This window comes from Propithecus coquereli, unplaced genomic scaffold (genome assembly GCF_000956105.1).
Source record: "Propithecus coquereli isolate 6110/MARCELLA unplaced genomic scaffold, Pcoq_1.0 Scaffold18, whole genome shotgun sequence".
Taxonomy (NCBI): domain Eukaryota; kingdom Metazoa; phylum Chordata; class Mammalia; order Primates; family Indriidae; genus Propithecus; species Propithecus coquereli.
In genome coordinates, this window is record NW_012142745.1 from 5,502,758 (window position 1) to 5,524,368 (window position 21,611).

Below are 21,611 nucleotides of genomic sequence, written 5' to 3' on the forward strand. Positions count from 1 at the left end.
TACTCTTGGCAAACTAGGATGTAGGGTCTTCTATTTTTCGCCCCCTCTGTAGTTCATCCCTTGATCCATTAGCATAGACCAAGCACTCAGGCCACAGTTGCAGGGAACAGATCTAAGCAGAAAGCACCATGAAAGCCATGGGGAGGAGACCCTCTCTTGGCTTTCTGACGTAGGCTCTACATCCCAGCATCTGTAGCTGCCTTCTCTTTAAAGACTAGCACTCCGGTTATACAGGAAATAAGACCTCAGTATCAAGGTTCTCCAGGTAATGCTACATTCCATGTAAAATGTTTGAGTACCAAATATGTTAAAAGACAGTTATTGTCCTAGAGGAAACCCTCAGTCCTATTTATGCACAAGGTGGGGAAAAATTAAAATATTCCTCATTTGATTTCCTTTTAAATTAATGTCTCTTCAGATCAGATAACCTCATGTTCTTCTCATCTTTCTCTTCTCTGGGAGAATTATCTGTTCCCAGAGATGCAAAGGAAATTGCTCATCAGAATGAAGTAGAGAAGATTGGAGACAGAGAACATGTTTAACGTGCTGAGTGTTTGACTGGATTAATCGATTTCGTTAAGTTTATAGCAGAAAATGCTGTGCTTCCTGGTGCCCAATGACCTATAGAAGATTTCATGAGTCACCTCTTTATTTCTTTTACAGTCAATAGATGTGATTACCACAGGACCAGGATGTCACTCCAGGTCCATGAATATGTACCCTTGGAACATTTTCATCCTCCTTTCCTTGGCTTCCCTACCACTCTCAAAAGTTTAAGCCTGAATGGTGCTATTCCTCAAAAACAGTAGAATTGTTCCCTCTTCCCCTGTTTCCATCCAAAATCACCTGTTACACCTTTTAGAGGAAGAGACAGTTTCTCTATTGAAAGTTCAGGGACAGTAGAAAGGGCATCTTTCCCTATTCATCATCTATATGCTGTTTGGGGTAGTCTATTATCAGGACCTAAACCTCTCATTCTGCCATCAGAGATAAGCACAAATTCAATGCAATCCTCCTGGACAGGAATCAATACCACAGCATCAAATGACGACGTTGTCTTCATGGGCGGGGCATTCTCAGACCCGTGAATACTAGTGCTGAAGCAGATGAGCCCTGTAGATCATCTGGTCCCCAATTATTTTTACAAATGGGAAAACTGAGACTGGAGCAATGTAAAATTACCCAGCATACACAGTTAATTGTGACCAGGACATGGGCCCAGGTTTTCTGATTCCTCGCCTGCTGCTCCTAGAGGAAGAAGATAAAGGTGCATATAGAAGGAGACTGGGGTCTAATAGAGACCAGAAAGGGGTCCTAGGAAGGGAAAATGCCAGAAAATAGAAAATCCAGTGATGCTAAAGAGAATACATTTATGTCTCAATTGCTCCAGACTGATTATAATTCCTGTCAGGAGGAATTATAGAGTTGCAGAAGCAACATCTCTGCTCTTCCCGACCCCACCCAGAAACAACACACCCATGAGGCTTGCTGCTCAAAGTGCAGAACTCACAGCAGCCACATCGGCCTCACCCAGGAGCTTGTTGCAAATGCACAATCTCAGTCCCCATCCCCCAAGACCTATTGAACCAGAATCTGCATTTTAACAAGATCTCCAGGTGATTCATGTGCACACTAAAGTAGGGAACGCATCAGCTAGGGCACAGGGAGGCCCAGGGAAAGCAAATCAGGCCTCTGAGCCCCAAGCCTTTCTCCTGCCATCATCCTCCCCAAGTCCCTGTAGAAATCATTCTCGGGGTTGACACAACACCTTGTTATTTCCAGACCCCAGTTCCCAGGGTTTTTAGCATAGCTCCAAAATCCTCAAAGAAGATTGATGTGTGGGGAGGCGGGCACCAAAATGTGCCTGTACAGTTTGAATAAAACTTCTAGGACTTCACAGATATGCTTATAACCTAGCTCTTCTTTGCATATTTTTGTTTTACTTTGTTTGGATTTGATTTGATGTGTTAGCTTTGTTGTTTTGTTTCTCCATTTCGAGTATCCATGTCTACTGTGCAGAGCAGGCAAATCAAAGCTCTTCTACAGACTGGCCCCTAAAAGTCTCACTCCTCATGCTACCCTAGTAGCTAACACATAGTTCCACTTTATAGTTTTTTTCCAAATAAGCATTTTTATAAGGCAGTTGCCCTAACTAGACTGTGAGCAGCTCAAAGACAAAATTCTGTTTTATTTATCTTTGCCATACTAACTACCAGTGCCTTACATTTAATGAGCAACAAATAATGAATGATTTAAGTAGCAAAATGAATGAATAGGTGGGTGGATGAATGGACTGAAGCAGTACGAAGTAGAATGAATTCAGTAGAAAGTTAAGCTCTCATTCTCCTGGCTTCAACTCCAATATCCTACTGTTAATTCTCTTGTAGCCTGACCTCATCACAGGGCTCATGGGCTTTTGAGTTGTTTCATCCATTACAGAGAAGGCAGCCAGACTGTCTGAGGGTTTCTGTGTCCTGGAATGCAGTGAAAATACATGGGCTGCAATTTGTAACATGTAATCAATAAACTGCATTACTTTGAAATCTTTGGGTGAGAGTCACCATTCAACATGCTTTCACCACAAGAACCCAATTTTCCTTCCTACACTCTACTCTTGATTTATAATAAACGTGCAAGGGAAGAAACATATTACCAAAGGAAAGAAAAAAGAAGCAGCAATTTTTTTCTCTTTCCCACAGCACTCCTCACCACCAAAAAAGGAAAAAGTTACAAAATATATAAAATCTTTAAAACAACCATTTCCTGGAAGTACTTTACACACACTCACAGCGGAAGTATCCTCTGGAGCTCTTTGCTGGCACCATATTATGAATATAACAATAATAATAATATTTATCATGAAGTCACAAAATGCAACTACTGCTTATATAAAAAGAGAAACTGCAATGTCTTTATTTTGCCTGTAACTAATCTAGTCTTTCTCTTGAGCCTTCATCACAGGATTAGCAGAAAAAGAAGTTAACCCATTGAGCAATATAATAACTTAAACAGTCTCTTTTGAAAATAGAGTTCCATTTGTTAAAAATACTAGGTCTCTTAATCTCCCAACTTCTCTGCTTTTCTCCTGAAAGTGGTGTCTGGTTTATAGGGAAAGGGGAAGGAGGAAAGTTTATGTGTCCCAGGAACCCCAGGAATGAGTTGAGGTCCTCTGATGAAATGTCATCATCTCACTCTGGTCTCTGGGTGTTGCATACATACAGGTGCATCTCTCAGATCTCCTTTCAAGAAATAATCCTCTGCCCAGCTGCAAGGGGTTATCTAAGAGCTTCCAGATGTTAGCTCCTTCAGGGTCTGCCTCAACTTTCAAGCTGGGCTCACACTCTTCTTGGGTGGCCCTGGCCAACGTCTGAGCAAGGGAGTGACAACCTCGTCATGCTCTTCTTGTGGTGGCCACATGCGTGACTGAGCAAGGTGGTAGGGGCCCGGCCATTGCCTCCCAAGGCAGGGCTATTCTTACAGACAAGCTTTGCTCTGAAGCATCCCATTGGACTGCCAGGGACTTTTGGTGTCTGTATGTCTGGATCTCTGTCTCACAGCTTCCCCTGCCCTATCCTGCTTCCTCGCTTTTCCTTCGAGGCGTGTTACTCTCCAATAAACATCTTGAACTCCTACCTTCATGTTAGGGTCTGCTTCCTAAAGCATCCTACTGTCACTCTAAGACAATGTCCTTACCCAACTGAAGTATGCTTGTCCTGCTGGCTTTTCAGGCTGAAGTCTGCACCCGACCTAACTCACAATCTATTCTCTCTCAGTTTTTTCAGTGCTTATTAAGTGGCTCCTGGCCAATTCAGCCTCACCTCAGTTTCCCCTGGACCCTCTTCTAAGCATAGTCATGAGCCACATAACAATGTTTTGGTCAATGATGGACTCATACGACTGTGGTCCCATAAGATTATCATGGAGCTGAAAAATTCCTTTCACCCAGTGACATCATTGCCATAGTACATCATAGCACAATGCATTACTCATGTGTTTGTGGTGATGCTACTGTACAAACCACTGCCACTCATATAAAAGCATAGCACATATGATATGTACAGTATATAATACATGAGAATGATAATAAAGACTATGTTACTAGTTATGTATTTACTTTACTATACTTTTTATCATTATTTTAGAATGTACTCTTTCTACTTATATGAGAAAAAAAGTTAACTTTAAAACATCCTCAGGCACGTCCTTCAGGAGGTATTTCAGAAGAAGGCGTTGTTACCATAGGAGATGACAGCTCCAGGCCAGTTACTGTCCCTGAAGACCTTCCAGAGGGACAAGATGTAGAGGTACAAGACAGTGATACTGATGATCCTGACCCTGTGTAGGCCTAGGCTAATGTACGTGTTTGTGTCTTAGTTTTTAACAAAAAAGTTTGAAGAATAAAAAAATAAAATAAAAAATTTAAAAAATAAGAAAAGTCTTGTAGAATAAGGATATAAAAAGAAAAATTTTTGCACAGCTGTACAGTGTATGTTTTAAACTAAGTGTTAGTACAAAAGAATCAAAAATTTAAAAAAAAATTTTAAAGTCTGTAAAGTAAAAATGTTACAATAAGCTAAGGTTAATTTGCTATTGAAGAAAGAAAAATTTTCTTTATACTTTTAGTGTTGCCTAAGAGTCCAGTGTTTACTAAGTCTACAGTCCTGTATGGTGATGTCCTAGGCCTTCACAGTCACTCACCACTCACTCACTGACTCACCTAGAGCAACTTCCAGTCCTGCAAGCCCCATTCATGGTAAGTGCCCTATAGGTGTACCATTTTTTATCTTTAATACTGCATTTTACTGAACCTTTTCCAAGTTTAGGTATGTTTAGACACACAACTACGTAGCATTGTCTTATAGTTGCCTACAGTCTTCAGTGCAGTAACATCAGTACTGGTTTGTAGCCAGGAACAATAGGCTTTACCCTATAGCAAGATGTGTGGCAGGCTATTGTATTTAGGTTTGTGCACGTACACTCTATGGTATTCACACAACAATGAAATTGCCTAACAATGTATTTCTCAAAACATATCCTTGTTGTTAAGTGACACATGACTGTATCTGTCATGCCCTTCATTAGCCTCAGGCCTAGCTCTCCAATAAGGCAATAGATATATTCTGGCATGAGATATGCAAAGTCCCAAGAAATTCTCTCTCATAGCACCATATATAAATTCTTAGGAAAAAACTCTGATTAGCCCATCCTGGGCCATGCCCATCCCTGGGCCTTCACTATGGACAAGAGGATGGGGGATCATGATTAATCAACCTAGGGGCTCCATGTGCTCTGCACCCACCAAGTTCACCAGCCCCAACACATACACGTGGAATAGGGAAAGGCAGGTCTCTGAAGCAGGGTGTGCTGATGTGACCGGAAGAAAGAAGAAATGAGAGGCTGAGCATACCAAAACGAAACAAAACCAAAAAATTGCATTGTTTCTCACTACATGCTCCATGTCCTCAGGAAGCTCAATGCTTTATCATAGAGTTACATATAAATGAATAATTGCAACAGAATATGGTAAGTGCTGTTGGAGGAGTAGCTACTACAAAGACGGGAAAGATTTAATCATTTCCTTCTTTGTAGTAATTAGGATAATAAAGTCAGGGTACACAAGATAGGAAGCAAGAGAGCACAATGTCTGAAACGTCGTAACATTGGATCGGATCTTAAAAATGAAAAAAAGCTTGGCAGAAAGACAAGAGTAGAGGACCACGCAGGTGGAAGGAATAGAATATGTCAAGTCCCTAAGGCACAAAACATCATGATAGAACATCCTTCTTCCCCTAAATTCTGTCACTGGAGCATCTCCATGGAGGTGTGCCAAGTTTCAGAATGGATGAGACCCTACACATCTCCAGCCCTAATGTACCCATAGCCCCAAGATGCTTCCAATTCATAGTGAATAAGAATAAACTGTGCATTTACAAAATCAGGCTGATCTGTTGGCTTACTCATCTTTCATAGCTATTTTTCTTTAATTGTATGGCTATGGCTGCATCCACAGAAAAGGTTAGGATTTCAACTGAGTAAAGGAGAGATACTAACTGTATATGAAAATAAAATTGGGAGAATATGTTAGGTGATATTAGCAATTTAAACTTATTAAAACTTTAAATATGTGGACTATATGATCATGTATACTTATATATACATTTATATGTGTACAAGTAAGCTTAATATATGTGGAACACTTATATGACTTTGTTATGTGAAAAATGCCATTTTATTGTACATATATTATGCATATGGGCGTAATATATATTCACAATATTTTCATGTATATATCATACATCACATATATGTGCTATTTACATATATATTACCTTATATTAGAAGGCACTTTTCACATAATGTGCAGACTAAAAAAATGAACAAGGGTTCTAGTTATAATACAGTTTCAGTGTATTGGAACACACACGTTTTTAAAAATAAAACATTTAGCTTATCTCTAACTGGAAATGAATAGAAATACGTAACACATAATTAGAAACTCTTCTCATTCATTTTTTGTTCCATATAGCTTTTCTTTAATAATATGAGGCTTATCGGAATCAAATTCTAAGCTCAATGAATAAAAAGCACAGATCACAGCTTACTCTATCCAGCACTCTGGAAAAGCAGCTAAATCATTAAAGAGGCTCAGGTTGGCACTGCTGCCTTCCTATTTTTATTTTCTTAAAGATGCAGGGAGCCTGCAGGTTAAAGCACAAAATTACCTCCACCACTGTCATGAATTTTGAAGCACCTCCTGCACTGTGCTGATTTCACACTGTGGAACGGTTCAGTGCCGTAACCCTGACTCTCCTGCTACCATGGCAACCTGTTGGTTCAGAACGAATTGAATAAAGGACTATCACTAAGGAGGAAGGGGAGGGGCTTCTGTTTTATTTACTTTTTAGTCAGTTCAGTGCGCAGTGCCTATGAATGGGAAGACCTAGAAGGAAGGATTTGGTTGCTCCTTTTAAAATCTGTGGTGCGTTTTAAAAACACCATAGTTATTAAATATCCATGTTAAGTTTATAGGGTTAGTTTATCATTACATCATCTTTGGGCAGTAGAGAACAAATAAATTTTTTAAAGTCTTCATTATCTCATTCAAATTCTTTTTTTTTTTCCCTAAAATAAGATAGGGTTTGGGCGGTATATAGAAAGGAAAATCATATTAAATTGAAACTTGATCTCATCAGTTTTCCCTGCCCATGTGGGGTAATTTGAGCATGACTTGGGATTTTAAGCTTAAAATAAATCTAAGTGTTGGTTCATACCTCCCACAGACTTCGGAACATTACCATTCCCATGAAATGGTCCCAGTTAAATTGTACCCCATGACAGATGGAATCAGAACCTGTTGCTTCATTACAAACCACTTTCCCAAAATAGCTGCAGATGAGAAATAATCCTGTTTATAAATGGAACAAAAGTGCTTTCACGATGTAGTCTATTTGTGTGGAAATACATTATATGCATCCTTTATAGCTCTCTCCCTACGTAATGCCTAATACTAGGATTTACACATTGCAAATGGTTAGTAGTAGTTCTTGGCTAATCCACTGGGCAAATTTATCTTATATTTAGCAACCACTTTGTTCCAGGCACTGTAGAGCCACCCCACATTCACTGTCAACAAATTCTTACAACAGCCCTGAAAGGTAAGTGTTATCCCTACCTTCAGATCCAGGTAGATTAAATGCCTGTCCAAGTAAGTAGGAAAGCCAGGATTTTACTCTTGCTCTTTTTGTTAGCCCCAAAATCTCTCCTCCAAGTAAAAGTTCCAATGCATCAGGTCAGAGAACTTTCTGGAATTGAAATCTGAATGCTCTTTGAGCTGTGATCCAGGAATTGACATGCCGGTCAACATTAGAAAGGCTAAATTGTTATGTGGTGGCCCAAACCCATCCTGTAAGACATATGTGAAAACCTAATTTTCAAAACAGCAAGCTCTTGAGTGTTTCTAGATCTAAGGATTAGAAAATTATCAGTTAAAAGGGGATGCCAGTGTGAGAATCTAGGATAGAGTTCAAACTCAAGCCAAATATTGAAATTAGATACTCTTTAAAGAATGACACCTTCCTGAAATTTCAGGTGTTCTGAAAGCACCAAAGTCAAAGAGCCCGTCAGATGACCATGTGGGGTACATAGTAGGTATTTCATTCTTACCTATTAAATTGAGCTGAGTTTACAGAAGACACATGCGCAAGCTCCATAAAGCACCATAGAGCAAAGAGGAAGGTATCTTAAAAATACCTGCTCATTTATTCAACACAGCTTTTGAGCAGCCTACATGAAAGAGGTAGTGCTGGGCATTGTAGAGGATACTGAAAGAATATTCAGAGGGGTCCCTGACTTCCAAGAACTTATAATTTAACAGGTGAGACATACAGGTCAGCATGGCTAGCCACAGCTGTATAGCAAGATGAAGAGGAATAAAGATTGTGAAAGCCAAGGAAAAGGAGCAATAGGTACACTATCAATGGAGGTAGCAGTGTATGCACTGAGCCTTAAGGATGACTAAAATATTAACAGGAGATAAAGGAAAGAGGAGTACAACAGGCTGAGGAACCAAAAGCATCACAATACATGTACGAGCTGGAGCACCAGGAAATACCAACGTGGCTATTGCATGATTACATCTCAGCACAGACACTACAGCCTACTCTTTACTTAATCCTTCAACCCCACCACCCACTGTTCCTCTATGATATCCAGAAGTCACATCAATGATAATGATTTAATAAAAGGGCATCAAGGAAAAAAAGCGTCTGATAAAAAAACAAACCTCAAGGTATTAACAATACATTTTGTCCATGAAAATGTCCTGAGAATAAAAAACAGAGTGGGTGTAGGCATATGCAAATGATATGGAAATTAACTATAAATACACATGTGGCTTTGGTCCTCCAGAAAAAAAAAATTGCTGATGGCTGCTATAATAAACCATCTGGAAGGTAGATACTGTCTGAACATTCACAGACAAATTATCATCTTTGTTCCAAATCAAAAGGCTTAAACTCACCAGGAAAACTCCACTGGCTTTTCAGTCCCACATTCTTTTCACCCTTAAGAAGTTTCCTGATCAAAGCCCCTGGGGCTTCCCAGCCTTCCAACTGTCAGGAATAATAGTGGCAGCCTAAATAGCATTAGCCATAGTCGCTATGTATTCAGCCTGGCATAACTTTTATCAGCATGTGCCTAATCTCCATAGCATTGTAATAACAGCAATCTTTTTCTTCTGTGGATAAAAATAACTATAATTCTTACCTATATTAATAAAAATACCAAAATAACTATAATTGTATAATGCTAGAAAACTGTGGCATCTTTGAGAACTGCCTAATCATGGCCTGGGTCCTTCTGATAATGCATTAGTTAAATTGAAAAATAGCTTGGCCCACTTTTCACAAGCTAATAGCTCCTACCTATTCCCTTCCTGCTAAGTTCCTCCAAAGCTGCTGCTACATTTCCTTTGGGCAAAGACGGAAGACTTGGTAAAGAATGATATTGAAATCTGGATCAAGAATTTTATTACCCCCATTAATTTTATTCTGTGAAAATTTTAAATGAGTCTTATCAAATCCATATTGATATATTGTAATAAAATTGTAACTTGATATAATAAGATTGATAAAATAAAATAATTTGTATAATAAAATTGTGTCCTTATCAAGTTTCCTTATTCTTTTAACAGGGATTTACTTAGTTTCAGTCTTCTGCATTCAGAGTTAATCTCTATTCTTTCTATTTTTTCTCCTTTTTCTGTCCTCATTCCTTCATTCTCAATTCATTCATTCACTCAAAAACTATCTTCTATGCATTTCTTATGTTCCAGCTACTAATCTAGGGAGTTAGAGATACAACAAAGAATAAGACAAACAATAAGTACCCTCAGGAATGTTGTATCTAGTGGTGGAGGAGTAGGGAATAAATAAGATAAAATTGAAAATTGAGAATGTTAGATTTAATAAGTGCTAAGGAGAAAAAAAAAGTCAAGCAAGGAAAGGTGATAGGAAAGGTGTGTAGGAATTGAAGTTTTAAAAAGAGTGGCACCAAGAAGTCAATATGTAGACAAAGACTTGAATGAGGTAAGGGAGAGAACCATGTAACTATTTAGGGAAGTAGCCTTTCTGAAAGAGGAAATAGCAAATACAAAAGCCGTAAGATGAGAATACACTTGGCATTTTCAAGAACAGTGAGGAGGTCAGTGCAGCTGGAAAGGGGGGTGTAATAGAGCATCAGGAAATTAGTCCAGATATAGGTCATGTAGGCCATTGCAGATCACAGCAATAACTTTGACTCTCACTGTGTCATCTAATCCAGGCTATAATTGGATCATACTATTTAAAATATAGTGAAAGAAAGAGTGGAAGCAAACCAATAGAAAGATATTCCAGTAACCCAGGTAAGAGATGATCATGGTTTGCAGCATGTTGGTAACAATGGATGTAGTAATAAAATGAAATGTAGATATATTTGGGGGTTGGGACAACAAAACTTGATGCCAGTTCATGAGTGGATAATAAGATAAAGAGTGAGTGATGTCTGGATGAAATAAATAAGAGAACATGGGTTTGGGTCTGGACAACTGCAACAGAAAAATCTATGAGAGGAGCTTGAATTTTGTCAAAGAGTGGTAAATCAGGAATTCTATAGCCATGTTGCATTTGAGATACCTATTGGACATCCAAGAGGGGATGTCATCTAGACAGTAGAATTTATGAATTTGGAGTTCACAGAAACATTATAATCTGGACATACAGATTTGGAAATTGTTGGTCAATAGTTGTTGGTGAAAGCGATGAGGCTTGGGATGGGATCACCTAAGGAATAAGTGTAGACAGAAAAGAGAAGAGTTCCAAAGTCTACGCTCTGGTCTCCAGTGTTTGAAGATCAGGGAGATAAAGAGGAAGAGCAAAGGAGACTGAGAAAGAGTAGCCACTGAGGAGGGGGAGAACCAGACATGTTCAGTGGCCTGGACACCAAGCAAAGAAGGCAGTTAAAGGTAAAAAGGTGATTGGCTACTGCTGCTAAGTCAAATAAGATAAGGGAATTGATTGATCAACAGATTTTTCAATATAGAGTCATTGTTTATCTTGACAAGAGTCATTTCTGTGGAAAGGTGGGGGCAAAAGGCTCGTGGAAAGGGATTTGAGAATGGGAAGGGAGAATTTAGATAAGTACATACAACTCCTTAAAGGAACTTTTCCCTTTAAAGAAGAGACATGGAGCAGTAGAGGTAGGACAAAGTGGGGACCAGAGATGGCTTTTGTTTGCTTGTTCAGTGGATTTTGTAGATGAAAGCAAGTAGTCTATTCATATGCTGATAGCAACAATTCACTAGAGAGGGAAGACTCACTGAAACAAGGTTCTCAAGCAAGGGAGAGCACAGGACTGAGGGTACAAGTGGAAGAGCTAATCAGACAGGAGCACATACCAGACCCTTGGCCCTCTACAGAAACAGGAAAGCAGAGAGTGTATCACCGCAGATGCAGGTAGGTGGGTCAAAGTTAAGATGGGGATCAATAGACCTTCTCCTCAGGGTTGCTTCATCTTTTTTCCAGTGAAACAGGAGTGAGATAATCACCTGAGAGCATGGACTGTGGAGGCAGTATTGGATAGTTCCAGACGTGAGAGAAAGTATGACATTATTGTCTAAGGATGAGAAAGTTAATGGATTAGGGTATGTGAGGATTACAGGACAGCATTATGGGCCACTTGAGGGCAGTGATCATGAATTTAAAGTGAAATCAGTCAGTGTGTGTCAGTATGTGTCTTACTCCTGCTACATTCAGTTGCAGGAGAGAAGGTAAGGGTGGGTGGAGAACTGGACTTAACTAGAGTTGTTGTTTAGCAAAGAGATTGCAATGGAACATGAGAGACAGAAGAGAATTAAGATGTTTACAAGGGAGTGATTATAATGACTCACCATGAAATTTATGCTTGACAAGGTGCGTGGTGAAGAATAAAAGGGATGACAAAGAGTGGAAAAATGGCATGGATTCCATTTTGGGGGAGGGGGGTGGGTATAGAGGTTATTAGAACTGCAGCAACAGAGGAAGTACACTGCAAATAAAGAAAGTGGCTGTTATAGTGAAATATTTGGAATTGAGATTTAGGATAGGTTGCATCTATTAATAAGGAAAAGATCAAGGGCATCACCATGCAAGTGAGGAGCTGATGGAAGGTGGAGCCTAGGAGACTGGAAAAACCATCTTATGGATATTGAAATCAACAAGTGTGAAGACAGATGCAGTGTGCTAGAAAGAACAACAGTGAGCAGGAGCCACTATCCCTAATGAATGAGGAGAAGTGACCCGGGACAGTAGATGACTGCAACAGCAAGGAGTAATGGGTGTTGGCAAGAGATTCAATGTTGGATATTTTTATGGAAGAGAGAAGAAAAATGTACTATAAGCAGCAAAAAGGAGCAAAGGAGAGAGCTACAGGGGAAGCAGAAACCTTAGGGGAGAGGTAGGGTTCCCTCAGAGCAAGGAGTGGAAGAGAATATTCATAGAAGGGGTCCAGGGTGCAGGGTATTTTTCTTATGACTGACCTTGAGTATCAAAAGGCATAATGCAAAAAGGTTATAGACTAAGGTAAACAGTAGGAGTTGGGGTCCAGAATGGTGATATACAAAGTTTAGGGAGGTTTGAGTGTGGGAGAACAGGGAGGACTTGAAAGTCTTGTTGTATATAAAGAACACAATCAGATTAGTCCTAATTGTCCCCAAGGCATGAGGGAGAGGCTGTGGGTGACAAAGGGAAGGAAGAGTTGGTGGGTGGGGGTCTTGCAAGAGCATGCAGGAACCCACCTGATTACTACTGATGGAGACACAGACTCCTGCAAGGGGACAGTTTAGTGAGCAGTTTCCCTTTTTTATTATTATTTCAGAATATTACGGGGGTGCAAATATTTTGGTTACATATATTGCTTTCGTACCATTTGAATTGAAGTTATAAGTGTGCCCACCTCCCAGATAGTGTGCATTGAACATGTTAGCTGTGAATTTACCCATCATCTCCTCCCCCTCCCACCTGTTGGATTTCCGATGACTGTTATTTCCGTATTTGCACATAAGTATTGATCAATTAGTTCCAATTTAATGGTGAATACATGTGGTGTTTGTTTTTCCACAGTTTCTTTCTCCTCCCAGTGGCAGCCTGCAGAGGGTGTCTGCTTGGAGGGCTTGAGCTACACCTGACTTCTAATGAAAGAGACTTCTGGGCGGGGAGAGGGGCAGTTTGTCATCCACATTCTTGAATGGTACTTACAGCTTAATTTCTTATGCCTGGGAGCACCATACTAAAGTACTTACGAAAAAAAGAAAAAAACACTTTGAATCAGAAATAAGTCTGATGAGTCAATAGCTGGGGATATGGTGGCAATGCAAAGGGGCAAAGATGCATGCTGACTGATGTCTGCAGGAGGTTGGGGGAGATTATATATCTCAAATTAAAATATCTCCCCAGCTGCCAATCTCGATGCTTGAAAAGTCTCTGTTAGAGAATCCTGGAATTTCAAGCTTAAGTGAGACTTTAAGAACAAAGCAGCACGGTGCAGCCAGAAGAGTGCAGGGTTTGGCATGCCCTTGGTCTGTGTATAAACCCCAACCCAGAGCCTCATCAGCTGTGTTGTGTTGGTTAACTTTCTGTCATTGCCTAACCTCTCAATAGAATGTTTAAACATCACAGTGAAGACAAGTTTCTTTTGAGTGGAGGTGCATGTGCCAAGTTTGTATTTCTGCTTAAGGCTACCATGGAAATAGTCACACAGTGACTTAGGATCCAAGGAGTGACTTACTGCATGATATAGAAGATTGGAGAAAGTATACAGCAAGCAGAAGGTATATGTGGACACCTACAAAGCATGGCGTATAAATATGTTCCCTAGACTTCATACCACATAAATGTCTAGATCTCTCCACCGGAAGGAGCCCCAGTTTGTTCTGGGGTCTCCCCTTATGTCTGACTCCATGCATGGGAAAGCATCAGACCCACATGGAAGGGCACAGCCCCGAGAGCTGTGGTCAGTCATGGGTTAAAGCCGACTCCGCCACTAGCCAGCTGTACAACCAAAGCTGCTTATTTCACCCCTCTGTGTTTCCAAGGATACAAGTAGCATCAATCTTAGAGGGCCATAGAGAGAGTTAACTGTGATAACCTGTGGGAAAGCCCCTTCTGCAGAGCAGACACTCTGTAATGTCTAATTCCCAGTACCACATTGTGAGGTAGAAACTCCCTGTCTTCAAAGTATCTGAGAGAAAAGTCCATGTATTAGAAACACTGTAGAGATCATCGCCTCTAAGTTCCCTTCCACTTACAGATTCTAGAATTCCATGTGATTGTATGATAATTGGACAGAAAAGAGTCTAGAAAAAATTATAAATTAGGAAAACCTACAGTGTTTGCCCCAAGACCTCCAGGCCTTCCTGCTGCCTTCTGACAGTTCAGGGATCATGCCCTGCCCCCAAGACACACGCACATGAGGCATAGATGCGCGCACACACACACACACACACACACACGTGTTCTCCCTTGAAGGTGATACATACTGAAACCCTAAGAGGCTCTCATCATTCAACCCCAATGTCCCATCCCTCAGCTGAAAGGGCACCTCCCAGAGAGGCAGTGTAGTGAAGGGCTTAAGAACACAGATTTTGACAGCTCATAATTCTGGGTGACTCTGGGAAAGTTATTTCACCTTTCTGAGTTTTACTTTCTCTGATGTAAAAGGGGTGGGGCTTGGAAAGAGCCCCTTGAGAGTGATGTATGGACAAAACAAGGTACAGTGGTGAAAGTGTTTAGTATAAAGCTTGGAGCACAATAAACACTCAATAAATAATAGCTATTATTTATTTCCCTGTTTGTGTATGACCATTATTGTTTTGTTGCTGTACATATTTTCTTGCTGCTGTTGTCGATTCCCTGTTGATGTGTTAGGGTGCTGATATTGCAGTGAAGTTAGGTGTATTGTAATAATTATGCACTGCCCACTAGGGCAGGAGAGAGAGCTGGTCTGTTTGCACTGAGACTGTGCCCATTCACTTCCCTAACAGTTTTCTTGGGGGTCTTTTGGCCCCTTCACGTCATACAAAAGAGGCAGCAGCCTTGTCTTCTGAGGACCAAGGTGACCTGGGAATAGGCATGTTGCTTCCGAGTGTGTAGTCGTTTTTGATTGCCATATATACAGCATTTTCTCTTTTCTTTCTGTTTTTGCTGGTTATGAGTATTGAAGACAAGTTTCTTTTATTTATGTAAATCAAAAGTAAAGGATACACATATTTCACCAAAAGGCTTATTCTATAAATCATATATATGAGAAAAACCATGTGTAAGCATAAATAGTAGGTTGTTAGAGGATGCTGCATTCTCCAAGCATACAGCATGAGCACACATTTAAAAATCATTACTTCTTACCTGGTTCGCTGGGGAAGGTAATGATTTTCTCTTCTGGCTTGCTCCATCATCGTTATTTCTGGTTTTCCAGAATGAAGAGTCCAAAGTTGTCCAGAAATAACATTTATTAATCAACAATAGAACACACAATAGAAAAGGCCTTATAAATAAAACTATATATTTATAATGCTTTATTTTTTTTTTGCTCCAGTACTCCACAAAACACTACAGACAGTAACAAAATAATTCAATAAATATTAAAAACTCTCAAGAGAATTATAGGACACTCTTTATCATATGTGAGCATCAACAATGCCACAGCCATTACATACACTATTAAACACTATCATAGATGTCTTTCTTGAATAATGGACATAATAAATTTTTTATCCAGGAATCATAACATTTACACATATCCATACACAAGAGAACAGCTCAGAGGAAGTGAAGCAGACTCCCCAGTGACCTGGATTCATCTGCCTGTACATCATTTAAAGATATTACAGTGTTAACAGGATAGAAGTCAACACACTAAAGAGAAATGCTGGGGTTTGCTTGAGGTGGGAGAAGTGAAAGTAGGGAGATTAATGAAAGCTGCTTACATATTTTCCATTGCTCTCTTAGCAATGTGCTCTTTTCCCTTTTCTACCTTTTCTTGGTTGAGGTATTCCAGCACTTTCATTAACAGATCTTCATCCAAGTACTGTCTATTTGGGATATCGTCATTCTTCGGGGGCCCCACAGGAAACCTTTTGCTGACTGGGGCCAGCTTGTCAGTCTCCTGAGCGCTGCCTTGATTCGAAGGCTCTTTGATGGTTTTCTCCATTGGGTCCTCTTCCTGTAGGTCATCTTCAGATGAGCCTTGACTGGGAACTCGCTTCACCTGGTTTGAATTAATGATCTCAGGGTATTTAACTAGCATCCTGGCCAAGTACTCTCCTAATTCTTGATCCTTGTCACTCAGGTTTTCATATGCCATTTGTTTGTTTTCGACATCTGGCATCCAGGCAGCTTTGGGAAGCTCGTTTGCTCCAGACTTTCCGGGACCATAGGGGAGCCTTGGCAGAGCCTTCTCTGGGTTATATGGATTGGGAAAGTAGGGAGGTTTCTGATTTGCTGCACTCTCCATCCCTAAAAGATTTAAAATGTCCTCAACACTGAGCCCATCTGGTAGGGCCTCTGTGCCAGCACGACCAGGTGTTTTGCGGTAGCCATTCTTGGAGAGCACTTTATTTTGGAACAGGTCTGGATGGTCTAAGTCAGCCTCCGAGATGTCGTCTAGGTCAACGGGAAGTTCAAGCTCCTGCTCCGGTTCCACTGATGCACTTGGCTTCTCCCCACTTTTGAGCATTTCAATTAAGTCTTCAGGAGGTATCTGGAAATTCCTTGAGATTTCTATCAGCTGATAAATAGCCTGAGAATCAAGTGGTTTCTCAAAAAGCCTGGTTGCCCTTTCCCCATTTTGCCCATTCAGTGACCTCCCACTTCCTGCAGCTTTCACTAACCTTTTCAAATAGGCAATTACTTTGGAGACATCATCTGAAAGTTGGTCTTTACTGTCTTTCTGGAGATCTTCGTCCTGGAGGCCAAGCTGCCCTGAACGTTTCATTTCATCAGTGAGTTGTTCATTTTTTTCTATCTTCTCTTTGCTGTCTCTCACCTCTTCCTGGGTTTGACTCTCTATTTTCTCCTCCACTGGGTTCCAATCTTCTCCCCCAACCACATCTTCATAGGCAATGTTATTGGCCTTGTAGACATCATCTTCATCATCTGTGTAAAGTTTCTGTTCTTCATCAACCTTCTCACGCTTCTGGTTGTTTGGTCCTGTCAGCTTCCCCAGCTCTTGAAAGACAGATTCCAGTGTAGCCAGACTTTGAGGGGTATATTGTTCCTCCACTATTTCATTTGTGCGTTTGAAGGGGTTGTCCCTGGAATTCTCTTCATACATAGGAAGGAATCGCATGTGCTTGAGTTTTCCCTCTGGCCACTGTTGTGTCTCATAATCATCACTCATGTCCATTGGAAAGTTCTTTTCTAAATTCAAGGCATAGGGCTTATTTTCTTTTGGTGCAGACTGGGGCTCATTTTCAGCCTGTCTCAAAGCTTCAAATATTATCTTCATCCAGTCATCTTCACTCAGTGAATCCCTTGAACTTTCTGGCAAGTGATTTTCATCACCATTTTCTTTTTGCTGAAGGGGAACAGAGACACCTTGGTAGGGATTATAGTCAGGGCTGCTTTCCTCCTTATGAGCTTGTTGTCGGAGCTTTTCTATGTACTCCAAAGCCCTGATCATTTCAGGATTGGGAAATCTCTGGACACTTTCCAATCTGAGGTCTGGTTCTTTGTGCAGCAGCTGGTTTCGCTGAAATGAAGCTGCTTCAGCCCCAGAGATGAGGAAAATTAAAGGGATAAGAGATAGGGCTGCTCCAAGCCGGTGGGTCTTAGCTTCTGCCATGTTCGAAAGATTTCCTTAAAGATTAAAAAAACATGAGTTAACACAAATGAAACAGACTAGAACTCATTATAGCAAAAGAAATAATTGACCATTGAGGGGGAAAAAACATAGCAGAGATTATCTCACATTAAATTTAGGATAACTTTTTTTTAAAATCTGTGAGTATTTCCTATATAATCCCCACCAGCTAACCACAGGAATCTTTAGCAACATTGTTACTCATTTACATTAAAATGCATAGCATTCTCTTGGTTAAAACAATAACAAAAACACAGATATGAGACTTCTCAGATTTTATTTTTTGATTTACAAAACATGTACTTTGAATTTTAGTATATGTTGTTTCTTTTTAATAACAGAGAAAAGATTTTCCAAGATGTTTTAGTTCTCTTATATAGCATTCCTATTGAAATCATTGGTAAAATAATTTGTTGGCTTAATTCAAAACATGCATGTACGCACACACACGCATATGCATACACACACATACACAAGATTACACCCTTAAGGTTTTGTCAAAAAACATGTGGTTTATTTCTCAATTGTCCATCTGATTTTGTTGTTGAAACACAGCAGTAGTGACATGATCATATACTATGAGTGATACTGTGTATTAGTGTCAATCATACTAAATTATCTCACAGGGGAGTTTTATTCACATATATTTTTCAGAAACAATTTGTTCTCAATCTGACACCAATCTAACTATCAATTAAACCTCCAGAACATGAGTCTTCTCAGATCTCAGCTATTAGCTAAACCAGTGAAATTTCTTTCTGTGTAAATATGCTAAAATAATAAACTGTTTTAAAATCTCTGTGCTCCATATTTCTTCTAATAATTTTATTATGACTGTCTTGCAAAATGCAATTGTGGTTATACTTTTCATCAGCCTTCAAGAGTGTATAGTAAATAATAACAGATGCTACACAGAGAAAATAAGTTTTTTAACTAGTCTATTTCTGAACTTGTGAGTGTTCAGATTCAGTTTGTCTTATGTCTGTGTCTATTTTGGTATGGACCTGTGAAATCTTAAATGACTCATACTGTTAGAAAATCTTAAAATAACCACTATGTGACTCCCAATTTAGATAAACACAGATGATGTGTTCAAATCTTCCTACTTAAAAATCTTCATTCATTTTTTTTCTCCAATGTCTTAAAATCTCACATATGAACTAACAAGAGGATTTGTTTTTACATGTTTTATATTTGACATTACTAACAATGAAAAAACTATTTTAATATTTGGGATTTTGTTATAAATAAAATGAATGTAAAAAAGTTTACAGAAGTTCATAATATCTTTACTGGATCATGGTTGTGTGGTGAATAAGCTAAGTTATATAGGTACAATTTTCTGTTAGCTTAGATAGCAACTGTAGAAAATATAATTGTTCACTAGATCATATTAATGATTAGATAATATTTTAAGTTCTTAAAGCCCCAAAATAATTGTGGTTATAGTAACATTTTTAGCATAGATACATATATTTATTAAAATGATTCCCATTTACCAGACTATTTAATTTACTGAAAGAAAAACCTCTAAAGGCATTTTAAAGAATACTTCCAAAATATCTACTATAAATAAATGTTTACTATAAGCAATTTTATTCACAAAATTCTTAGATTTAAATGAAAGTACATTATATATTCTTCACATTATTTCAGGATTTAATTTACCTTTGGTAATCAATTTTCAACATTGGCATTTGAAATAGTAATCTTAAAGACCTTATTGAGCTTATTTTCTTTGAAACCACTATCTTGAAATACTTTTAACATATGGGTTATGTACTTGTCTTTAAAATCGTTATTTTGGAGATGGGCTTTGCTGTAGAGTTGAAGCAGAATACTCATTGCAGTTTTTTTAAACCACAGCCTAACAAGTGCTACCCTTTGGTTATCCCTTCATCTACTCAAGATCAGTTTGGACAACATAGTTATTGTCTTTGAGTCTCACTCGAGGGATTCATTTCCCATGTAGCAGCTCTTTCAAGCAGTAAAGATGTTTTCAACAGCTCTAATACTCTTTATAGGGTTTGGTTTAAAATTGAATTTTCTGAAATCCAAATGATTGGAACATTGTTTCTTCCTTGATAGTTATTATTAAAACCTCTCAAGTTAAAATATTGAAATCAGACTAGAGCATTGACATGTGCAGGTGGAGCAATTTGAGCAATTCAACTAGTTGGGAAATAGAAAAAAAGAAATACTTGTCCCAGTCAAAATCTTTAGCAAAATATTGTACCACCTCTTTCAATCAAAGCACAATAATAACAACAATAACATACAGTTAAGAATGTTTTCATCATATATTCAAAATTATCATTTCTCTGTAATTCATGGTCACATCCAACGTATAATCCAGGATAATATTTTACCCAAGATATATACCCTATAACCCAAGATAATATTTTAACGGAAAAAGGATGATGCCTGAGTTCAGGATCATTCTCAGCTACTTTCCTAGGACTAAAATTAGGAGTTAATAATGTAAACTCTTTCAAATACATCAGTCGAGAAAATAATTTTATATAGTTAGTTAATTTAGAGCTCTTGTAAGGTAAATATGAAAGAAAAAAAACTAGTTCCAAAATTGGTTGTCTCTATACCTAATGTGTTTAACAGCCATTGGGTCCTTGGAAACCTACTGTTAAGAATATTAAGCTTATAAATTATACCCCTGGCTTTGTATCTGGTTCTTAGAGGAAGAAACAATATATTATGGAAAGAAACAAGGTATCGAGCTTGGTTAACTTTACATTAATATATATATTGACACCAAAATCCTTAGCTTGTTCAGTCTTCTTATATATGATTATCTAAATAACATTCTCATTGATAAATATCCAACATCAAGTAGTATAAATCGTAGACTAAATTACATATACACACATACATAGCGTCCTTACGTTGGCTGGTGAGCAGCAGGTTGCTATTCAGTTATTCTATCAATATAAGCTTTCAAAATGTTGTTTTTCTTCTCTGCTAGGAATTAAGGGAAGAACATGTAATTTAGAACTTTCCAGTAAATGAAAGAGAAAAGCAGCCTTACCTCTTTTCTTATATGCCAGAGAAGGTCCACAGCATGCTCCTCCCGCTTCCCCGGGAAGCGTCTCGGGCCGTTTCAGCACCCGGACAGCTCCTCGGCTTATAGGGAGCCGCGGCGCCTGACTCCGCACTGCCACACTGACGTCACCGGCTCAGCCACGAACCCGAGCACAGGCGAGCTTTTTCAAAGAACCGGAGAGAAAATAATCGCCTTACATATTTTTTCAAAAAAAAAATGTTGCATGCTTACGCCACCTGTCTTTTTGTGGCAAAAATTGCAGTTTTCTTTTTTCTCTTTGAAACTTGAAATAAAATGCTCTGCAGTTTCCTTTACAGAGAAATAAATCTGTCGGACAGACATGGCTAATTTTGCAAGATAATCTCATCTAATATCTTGTTGTAAGAGTTTCTTGGTGTTACTGTTGTTGTCATAATTGTTGTCATCGTTGTTATAAGAAAGTTTGACAGACAAGGATTATTTTTTTCTTCATTGCCCAAAATGAAATTACATTACCATTTCCTGGTATACCGAAGATAAATGGAGGATACATTATGAATATGAAAGGCCATATTTCATATCATGACCACAGCCAGCATTCTTTTAAAATCATATTTATTCAAATAAAAAAGAGATTATCTCTCTTTCAGGTGGGAGACAACTTTAATAGCTTTCAATTTAGTTTTTGAAATGAGTATTCATA

At 38.9% G+C, this 21,611-nt stretch overlaps 1 protein-coding gene across 2 annotated transcripts; it reads right to left on the bottom strand.

Moving 5' to 3' along the window:
* Nucleotides 1-15,502: 15,502 nt before the first annotated feature.
* SCG2 (secretogranin II) lies at nucleotides 15,503-21,133 on the bottom strand. 2 transcript variants are annotated; one of them, XM_012642582.1, is made up of 3 exons: nucleotides 20,915-20,988; nucleotides 20,772-20,847; nucleotides 15,503-17,867 (listed from the first exon to the last, which is right to left on the bottom strand). In XM_012642582.1, exon 3 carries the CDS (start codon nucleotides 17,851-17,853, stop codon nucleotides 15,994-15,996), a length of 1,860 nt encoding a protein of 619 aa, XP_012498036.1. In that variant the 5' UTR covers nucleotides 17,854-17,867; nucleotides 20,772-20,847; nucleotides 20,915-20,988; the 3' UTR covers nucleotides 15,503-15,993. The 2 variants fall into 2 exon arrangements, with proteins under 2 accessions (XP_012498036.1, XP_012498035.1); XM_012642581.1 differs by lacking the exon at nucleotides 20,772-20,847 and having other exon boundaries at nucleotides 20,915-21,133.
* Between the last annotated feature and the right edge of the window lie 478 nt (nucleotides 21,134-21,611).

Excerpts from the sequence above, each read along its gene's own strand:
- SCG2 (XM_012642581.1), bottom strand. The coding sequence starts at position 17,853 with ATGGCAGAAGCTAAGACCCACCGGCTTGGAGCAGCCCTATCTCTTATC.